The following is a 10,504-nucleotide window of genomic DNA, read 5'->3' on the forward strand; positions in this document are numbered from 1 at the left end:
AGCACTTTCTAAATTATAATATAAGAGGCTATAACAACGACAGTGAGATAACTATACAATAATCAATAGCGATAGAGCGCGAAAACTTTGATGAGAAAATAAATGAGGCGAATCACCTCGTCGAATTCGATTTCGCATGCTCGCCGCGAAATTGTAGCCAATCCCGATCGACCGTCATCTCGCTCGTGTCTCCGACATCCAAAATTTATCGATCATCGATTTGACGAGGAATAGAAATCTTCTGTTTTCTCGTCGCGCGTTGAGGCGCGAGGTGCGTTCTTCAGGAAGGAAGGACCTTCGGCAAGAAAAGGCGATCGATCGGCGAGACTAGTTGGGCGGGGCGGCTATGTAATTGACTCGAGTGTAACGAACGTTTTGCGAGCGCTCATTGTCAGTGTATTCGAACGCGTGCGCGTGTTGCCGCACTTGACGCGCGATATCGCGTTACGATACGATCGACGATGGGAACAGGATGGATGAACTCTCGCCGTCGGGAGACTCGAGAGTCGATCCAGTCACACAACAAGTAATTTATCAAAGAACGAACGCCAATTGGAAACACGCGCGTCGCCTCCCATGCAGCACAGAAACTTGCGGCAACAATAGACTTGTACTCGGCATCTTTTTTTCTCTCTTCGACATCTGAATATAGATATTTATTTCCAAATTCAAAAATTTTGGGGGCGATTTCAAGCAACGCGAACAGACTTATTGTAAGCAAGTTTGCAATGTTGCTGTAATATTGCTGCCCACAGCAATACTTCTCCGAGTAATATCCTAAGGATGTCCTCTGGACATCTTTAGGATATCCTTTAGAGAATTGGCGTTATGGATGGAATGATCTGTGCTGTATGGGGTTTCCACAGTCCGTCAATCGGGGCCTCGAAAGACCAGAGATCGCGATGAAATCGAATCGCTGGTCCCGCGGTCGATTCAGTCGGTGTCGCGCGGTCGATTAGGAAAGAAAAATTGGAATGATAAGATTCTAGGGGGAGAGCAAAAAAGAAGAGGAATAGAGGAAATTCGTGCCGGGTCCTTATAACCGTGAGAGATCTCGTGTGGAATGGCGATGAGCGTATGTACAAATGTATTTACAATTTCCCTTCGCAGAAGAGAAGGGTAAAAACCAGCGCTGACTCTCTTTTTTTTTTTTTTGATCAAAATGTCTCTTTGATCAAAATACGTTCTCATCTTCGGTGCGTTCCTCGGACGTGGTCTCCCGGGTAGTTTTCTCTTCCGGGCGATGATCAATATCTCTTCCCGTGACTGCCCAGATCGAGAATAGATCGGACGTCCTTTTCGAAGAGCAGAGCGATCCATCTAGTCCACGAGGAGGGTGGCCTCGATGCGACCTGTACCCTAGTGGGTTCGACCAACAGGTCACCGATCGGCGACCGTCGCGGTTACGACGGACGTCGTAGTGGTCGTCGTGGCGGCCGACGTGATGGTGTTCAGCAGGGGTTGCCTCGAGGACGACTGCGTAGTCGATTCCGTCGCCGTCGTCATCGTCTTGGCATCCTGATGCGCCGCGTTCGTTTCCTCCAGAGCGGTCTGCAGGTCGCAGATATATTCGATCACCCTCTGGATTACCTCGAGCTTCGACAGCTTCCGCTTGCGCGGCATGTCCGGCACGAGGGAGCGCAGCTTGGTGAGGTAAGCGGCGACTTCCTCGGCCTCGAGGTCGCGTCTGGTGCCGCCGATCCCCAGACCGTTGTGCAACACGCCGCGATGGTTGGGCGGCACTCTGCCGCTCACCGGGCTCACCACCATCGCCTTCATGCAGGTAGCGGCGGCGATCAGAGAATTACACGGCCGGAATCGATCGATCCGGCGCTCGGCTCTTTCCTCTCGACCCTCGTTCGCGAGCACACTGCCGCTGCTGGGTCTGGGTGATCGTTCGACGACAGCGCGTCACCGCACACACACATACACACCACCCACCGCGCGTGTGCCTATCGATCGCCGGAAAAGAGCTGTGCGTCGAACACCAAAGGCGTTAATGTAGCACGTGAAGAGCTTACTGCCTGTGTCCTGTTTACTTTGCCGTTGCTTTGCGTCTCCGTGGAGTAATCGTCCTCTCTCTCTCTCTCTCTCTCTCTCTCTCTCTCTCTCGTTAGTCGATCACGATCAGTTGTGGAACCACGTGCAAAATCACGCACTGATATTAGTTTCACCAACCAGCCACATCGTCCTCGAGCGACAGCTACGCGCCAAGTATGATGACGAACTGATGCGATCGAGCGTATATTGTATAGTGAAGCTGAACGCGCAGCCGGCGAAATATTGTACACGAATCGTTTGACAGATCGGAGCCGACTGGCCTCCGCCCCTCACCTGCGTCTTTTTATAGCCTTGCCCCACCCGGCTCCCCGCGCATACCCTCCAGACGCTTCCAGCATTTGTACGGCGCAATCGCTGCCCGAGTGGAGTAGTGGTGGCTTCAAGCCTCACGCGATCTCTCCTTCTTGTTGACTGACTGGCTACGTATTATGGAACAAGTCGGAATGGATTCCAATAAGAATTATTACTTTCTCTACAAAAAAAAAATAAAAATTTAGGGAATTATTAAATAACTCCGAATCAGAATCCATTCTGAATAATTCTATATAATATTTCGATCGGAATTTTCCAATTTTTTTCGAATTTTTAATGCGACTTGCAGAGAGTACAACTTGTAACTTTGTGAGAATCTCTCAATCGCAAATTCGAGAGAAAGAATTATTTAATTTTCATGTAGAACAAAAGAATCGAAAAAACAAGAAATAATTTAGATATACTGAAAGTATAATGGTTTAAGATAATTAAAAGAATGCTCGAAAATGATCGAATTACCAAGTCGATTGTTGATATAAATTTGCAATTATAAATTGCAAGTGATTTATAAAATTGACGAATTTTTCCATCACTTAAAAATCACTTTTTATAACTACAAAATTCTCAATATAATAAGAAAGCTCTTATCATATTGTTTCGCATAAAAAATATGTGACTAAATTAAAACTGATTTAATTATCTGATTAACAAAGTAAAATAGCTAAATAATAATTCCTATACCAATAACTTATTGATTATAATTGCTAATCGTCACTAATTAGTAAAATAATTAAGCGCTTATTAGTAATAACTACTCAATTATTTAACTAATTAATTGAACAATTAAGTAGTCATTATTAATTTATAGTTAAGTAATCAAGTAATTATTAGTAATTAATAGTACTACTTATTTTTTTATTACGAGGCTGAAGAAAACAACTAAGATCAACGTGTTTGGAAATACACATAGTGAATGAGGGTATCATCGGATTTCGCGTTGGAAAATCGCACGTGAGGTCCGATTCGAAGCTATCAGTAGTCGGGGGTGTTTGACGACTATGCGACTGGCGGCGTCGGTGGAACACGAGGAGAGTGTAAAAGGGAGGCGGGAAAGGGGAGCACTACCATTGTTGAACGTCCGGCGGCGCCAGCCACTAGCCATCACGGCTACCACTACCACCGTCATCACCAACACTGTAACAGGCGATCGACCAACCACCACTATTCCGGATTCTATATGTACTCGACTTGCACAGTGATGGTCACTCGCTAACCTGTACACCATGATTCCGGCCGTGCGATTTTCTCGCGGCGGCGAACGCTACGCGAACAAATTTGCGCGCTCGTATTCCGATTATTTACGTTGAAATCATTACGCGTTACGTAAATGCCTCGCGTCACGTAACTTTATACATATTGCATATATACATAGACATTCTTATAGAATGTAGAGACAATAAAATAGTTCTGACAATTCTGGAATTGTAATAAACAATTATATTGTAAACTATGTGAAAACAGAAGAGATATCAAAATATAATCATAGGAACAAATATGGTTTAAAGATGTATGACAAATTGATTCTAATTGATTACGTTTAATTAAACAAGGGAAATTTTCTTCTTTGCTCAAAACGAATTTTAATGCACGGTTTGCAGAATCAGATAAGTTATATATAAATTCATACAAAAATATTTAAGCACTAAGATTCACTTTGCTCGAATAAGGGATTTCTTTTATTTAATTAGATTTATTCTTATCGATTTAAATTCATATTATAATTGTCTAATTGACTAATTCGACTGAAATTATTCTTCTTTAGCCCCGCAGAAATGCCATATATACGAATGTATTCGAACTGCAATTTGACAAGAGTTATTTCGAGCGACTCAATCCTTTCGGATCGATTATTTTGTTCGAAGCGGCAGCGTCGTGATTACATTCGAAGCATCCATTTTAAAAAGTGTTTTATTCATAAATGCGCCTTTTTTTTCAAAAGTCCACTTCGACATCGTGACAACTTCCACGAGCTAAACCCATGGCATATACAAAAACGTAAGACAAAGTAAGGGAGCTAAGAATTGACTACAATCACAGTTAAGTATTTCCTTCTGATTCGACGGTAAGAAAGAAATTCGAAGATGATTAATCAATTTTTACAGATTACGACCAATATAAACGCTCTCTAAAATCGAAATCAGACTACGCATTGAAGATTGAGATTGAAATTTGATCAATCAAAACAAAAGCTAAAATTCCCTTGTCCTCAGTGATTAAATTTTAATCTTCAATCTTCATCTTTAATGCGTAGTCGGATTCCGGCCTAAGACGTAAAGCAATAAGGAAGTGATAACATTGAATTTGCTACTGGTCTTACATTCTCTACCGCGATTGGCCAATTTGCTTACTGCCTTACGTTTTTGTATGTGTCATTATTCCACACATTCGTTCGGCTTTATTCGGAGCCGCCACGCAAATATCGTCCTTCGGACAGCTCAATCTTCCCCAGCGAATATCCCGCTCGAGGCGATGGCGTCGTCGCGGTTACATCGTACTTTGTGTCTTCCGTCTTGCTCTTCCCGGCTCTCACGTGCTCGCACGTACGCGCTTCGTGACTTCGTAGCGAAGTCTCGTTACCGGTTGTTGAAGAATCCGCCCGATGTCCGGCGCTACGAACGAGTTGAATAAAAACAGAGAGAGGTGGCTGCGCCTGCCGCTCGATTATAGGAGAAAAGAGAACGAGAGAGAGAGAGAGAGAGAGAGAGAGAGAGAGAGAGAAAGCGAGCCGACCGGACTAGCGGCGACACGCTTCGTAGAATTTCCAGGCGACGTCGATATGCGCGTCGAGGAAGCCGCGATCTATGGAGACAATTGAGGGCAGCGGGGTAGACACGCGGACTCATTGACAACTGCTCGCGAGATACTCGCGCGATCTGCTGTAGCTGTACCAAGAGCTCTCTCTTTCTTATCGTTCTCGAAGATAAAGATTCCCAGACCGCGCGAATCATCGATATGTGAATTAATGGCCATAAATCATCAAACTCTTTATATTAATCCTGAATGAAGTCAAAATCTAACATAATTACTGACATTGAGTCTGTAAGATTCATTTAATTTAATACAAATAATAATCAACTGGATAAAATAAAATAAAATAATAATATTCGTAGTCTAAGAATAAATCCAATACGATTAAAATACTTACGTAAGTCTCTGCGGTTATTGGTGTAAATTATATATTCTTTCGCGATAAGACACAATTTGCAACGAAGTAAGTTTGTACTTGATTTCCGCACTGAAGAAGATTCCGGTATAGAGTCGAGAGAAACGTTTACGTTAAATTTAACTTCGTTTGATAAGTACATCCCAATTAATTGCGAATTGTATCTTATCGCGTTTGAATATTGTAATTTACGCACTAATAATCGTGGAAGCTCATATAGGTATTTTAATTGTATTAGAAATATTCTTGGAGTGTGTGTTGTCGCAAAATATTACTTTATTTTATTTTAATTCATTCAATTTATATTAATTAAAAGACACTAATTAATTTCAAAGAACGAAAAAAAAAATGACAATTCGTATAAAAAAGAATGAATATTTTTAACAATAATCCAAATTTTTGCATTTTTGCAGATATAACATAAAGAAGATTGAAATTCCCGACAAAAAGATTTATAATTGACCCAACATTAACTTTAGAAAGTCAAAACAATAATCTCCATTCCGAAATAATTTGTCAATTATTTGTCGAGCCTTTTAAGAAGAATTTCTGTACCTAAAAATCTATTATATTAAATTAGAAATTATCATTTTGCATAATTTATATAAACAGTTAAGAGAATACACTTCATTAACTTTGGTTGATATCTGTTTATTCGTGATACTTCAATCTGAAGTGAATCTTTTCCAAACGATAGCGGTATCGAAATAATTGAACATATCCGTTAAAGTAATTAAAAATTTTTATCCCTACTGCATGATCCAGATATTAAACTAAGAAAATTCATCGGATAAAACAAACTGTCTCCGACAATAAAAATTATCCCCTTTCATTTAAACCGTGAAATAAATAACATTCACAGTGATATTTACTAATATAGTCTGCCAACGATTTTTTTTCCAACAATGACCAACGCATTTCTTCTTCGTGATAAGCCACAGATAAAAAAAACGAGCACGAGCTTATTACTATCAGCGAGCAAAATACGCATCAACTTATTTGTTCAATGCCGCGTGCAATTCCAGAGAATAGTGGTAAAAATACGCAACGCGTTTCTTCATAGTATCTTGTACAGTTCGCTTAATGTGTCTTCGATAAGAATAAAAAGAGACGAGTCACACCTATATTGCTGGTGCGCAAAAAGACGGCCGCTCATGGATATTATCGCGACGATCGTTATTCAGAACAGCGGCGACAATTTCGCGGTGTGGTTATTGACGAGAAGAGATCTCTTCTCTCTTCACTTTTTCTCTCTCTATCTATCTATTATCTCAGAGGAGAAGCTCGGGAGGAATAATCTTGTGGAAAATTACAGGGAATAAAACCGAACGCGCGAGACGCCCGTGAGACTCGGCGGGCAAACACTTGTGCGGTTACATACCTGAGCAACCGGATCTCATTGACTCCTTGACCCCGGTGTTTAAGAAACGTAGTTCCCTTGACCTGAGAATAAATAAACCGAGGAAACGCCGCCAACAGGCACGCTATCGTCCGTACGCGAGAGAATTTACTGATACTTTTCATTGAGATTCTCGCAGCCCCGTGAATCTCATCCGACGCGACGTTACCGCATCACCGACGAGATCGCTCAATTAAAACCGGAAACATAAGATTCCCGTTAATGTGATGTCATAAATAGTCGCGAGGTAAAATTAGTCTCGACATTACACGTCGAAATTTCTGCATTTCATTCGACTCGAGTCACATATTTAAAAAAAGAAATCTGACATCTATAATGCGATAGCTCTGAAAAAATATCCTCGATATGTTGAAATTTGAAATATTCTTGAAGTGAATATTAAAAAATATCAGCAGATAAGGATGCAAAAATAAATATAAACGATGAAAGAATGATAAAATTATGACAAAAAGCAATAGTGAGATAGACAATTTTAAAAAATATGAAATATCGTGAAAATTCTAATGAACATTTTTAATAGTTGTTTCGTCAAAAAATTGTTAAACAATTCTCGACAATTTCTCAAATTTCTAATGACAGGAAAAATTCAAGATTTGGAAGTTCGGATTCTTGCATATAAACAATTTCTAGCAACTGTTTCTAGCAAAAGAAATTTCAAATTACACAGTAAACTCTGGTTTAAAAATTTGAGTTATACGAATCACCGAAAGAAATAATCGGTGAGATTGATCAATCACAGTTGTCGATCCGTTCGACTGTACTCATCTTGCACTTGAATATCACGCTTACTCACAGTTTAAGACATCCTTATCGCCTGCGCAACATTCGATTTTAACGTTATCAGAGTACTTTCCGGTTCAAGTGTACCTAAAAGATCTATCGACATATAATGGATTGAGGGTTGAGCCTGATTATCAACACCGAGTTCTTAAGTCATTTCCACGTATTCGATAAGATTATCATCGACAACAGATCTAATCGTGAGAAATTGTTGAACGTTTTGTTTGTACTACCAATCTACAATAAATTCTACACGTCGAATGAATAAACATGTTACAGTTATATAATCCAGATGTGTGTGTGTTTTACCAAAAAAATTTTAATAAATAATTTTATTATATTATAAAGAATTTTATTATTTCTTATATTTTTATTGCATTATAATGTTATTGTTTTAGAAAAGTTAAAGTCTAACATTTTACATTTTTCTTTAAATTATAAATCATGTACTTTCTTTTGGAGTAGATTCTTATTCTAAAGGGTGAAAATTGAGTCAATATTAAAAAAGAGTGATTCAATTTTTAGTTTTTAAGAGTGAGATTTTACTCTTCAAAGTGATTCATTCTAAAAGTTTTAGAATATTTTACACATTTAGAATGTTTCTCAAAAATCTTTACCTCCGAATCTCTTGATTTTTAGACAATAGCTCCTATATTTTAAATCTTGACACCTGCTATTTATTATACACGTATATTCCTTATCTAAAACGCATTTAATACAAATACAAAGTAATTAAAAAAATAAAATTGACATCAGATGTATGATTTTATCACTTTATACTATTAACGATAAAGTAACGAAGCTTTCCATAAATCAAGATTAAGAGCATATTCATAATCCATTCTTATTTCAAGACTATCTTAAGTCTTAAAACGTTAATACGACCCTCTAATTGGTTCGTGACATCTTAAGACTGTACTTAAAACAGTCTTGAAAATACTGGCCTTAGACAGGTATTCGTAGTCTATACTTTAAGATCGTCTTAAAATGTTAACGCGACTCTATTAATAGAATAATTGGCTTAAGACATCTTTAGACTGTACTTAAAACAATCTTAAATATAAAAACTCTGAATACCAGTCTAAGTATAGAAACAAATTATTTCGACATTTTCGCCGAGCTTGTTTTAACTCACTTCAAAGCGGAAATATCACGCTTTTCCACGTACGCCGCTATATCGAATCAAAGTTATCAACTGCCTGCGATGACTTAGCGGAGTCGCGGCGAAAAAGCGAGACGTGCCTATAATTATCGTCTCGCCTCGTCCCTTCTCGAAATCGGGACGACGCGACGCGACGCGAAATCGCGCGAGATCGCGGCGTGTCTCCTGCGCAGCTGCCGTACACATGCAACAACCGGGAACGCGAAATGCGAATCCTCGAGGTGAACGTAATCGCGCGCTTCCTGCTGCGAGTGCTGCGTCGCATCCGTTCGCGATGAGACGGCTCGCATAGACACGCATATACATATACATAGGTGGTAAAAGGCAGGCTCCGCTCACCTCTACCTCTCGCTTGCGCATGTCGTACATTCTTACGAATAAATTTGCGGAGCGCCGCCGTGCGTGCGCCGCATGGAAAATTGTTGGGAGAAGCCGGCTGACGACGCCGCCGCGAGTCCGAGAATTAACTCTTGAGATGCGCAACGCGACTCGATTTGACCCGCGCCGCGTTTTTGCATATTAATCCCATGTGTGTCGCTTCGAATAAATGCGGATATTTACTTACGATCATGAATAAAAGTGCACAAAGAAAAGAATGATTTTGCTCAAGCACCTACAAATTTAAATTAGTTAAATAGAATTAGTTAAATTCAGATTTTAAAATAATTTTGTTGGATCTATATTAAAATATAATAATTATATAGGACGTTTAAGCATGAATAACATTGTAAAAAGTTCATCATTCTAATAATCAGCTTGATTCTTAGACATAATTATTTCGGTTTCATATCTGATAAAATTATTTTCAGATCTGTATCTAGATTTTTAGGTATTTTGAAATCTTTCTTTTCTGTATTCTTTAAATTCTTTGAAGTGAAATCTTACTCTAAAGAGTAAAATTTTATTCTTAGAGAAAAATTCTACTATTGTTTTTTAAAAGTAACAGAATTTTTACTCTTAAAAAAGAGTGGCAGAATTTTTAATCTTTAGGAATGATATTTCATTCTTTATAGAGAGTGAGATTTCACTCCAAACAATTTAGAGAGTACGATTATGAAGAATTGATGAGAGATATAAAGAGAGTTAAAACATTAGATAACAAAAAATTCGATAGAATATTAGATAACAGAAAATAAAATTTTAAAATAATGTACATACATTTGATTAAAATCAGTTTCTTATTGATTTAACTCGACTCATTGCGATTTGTCGATTTATGTACGTGCCTATTCGTAGTGCAGCTGTACGTAGAATCGAGCGTAAACATGCTGCCACTCTGATGAAAACATGATTATCTTGATTGCGAATCAATCGAAGCGACTTAAATAAGATTAGATACGTAGGAATAATTTTCTCCTCGATTATGATGCAAGTGAATTCATCGAGACAGACACAACGACAGGAAGTTGAACAGTGCTTCGACAATCTAAGAACCGATACGATAAACTAATCTCTCGCGAAGTTTCTTTCTTTCTAAAACATGTTACAAAATACATTTCCTGCTATCAATTCGATATCTTACGCGCGCAATAACGAAATACGATTCTGCGTATAGTCGTATAAAGACTCCAATTGCGAACCACTTACTGCAAGCATTCTTGGAAAA

General features: G+C 38.9%; 1 protein-coding gene across 1 annotated transcript; it reads right to left on the reverse strand.

The window, feature by feature from the left end:
• Positions 1–1,141: 1,141 nt before the first annotated feature.
• On the reverse strand, positions 1,142–2,399 carry LOC108685679 (DNA-binding protein inhibitor ID-2). The gene has a single exon (XM_018190581.1). It carries the CDS (start codon positions 1,777–1,779, stop codon positions 1,381–1,383), a length of 399 nt encoding a protein of 132 aa, XP_018046070.1. The 5' UTR covers positions 1,780–2,399; the 3' UTR covers positions 1,142–1,380.
• Positions 2,400–10,504: the final 8,105 nt, after the last annotated feature.

Source organism: Atta colombica, unplaced genomic scaffold, assembly GCF_001594045.1.
Source record: "Atta colombica isolate Treedump-2 unplaced genomic scaffold, Acol1.0 scaffold155, whole genome shotgun sequence".
Taxonomy (NCBI): domain Eukaryota; kingdom Metazoa; phylum Arthropoda; class Insecta; order Hymenoptera; family Formicidae; genus Atta; species Atta colombica.

Coding starts and splice junctions, on each gene's coding strand:
- LOC108685679 (XM_018190581.1), bottom strand. CDS start 1,779: ATGAAGGCGATGGTGGTGAGCCCGGTGAGCGGCAGAGTGCCGCCCAAC.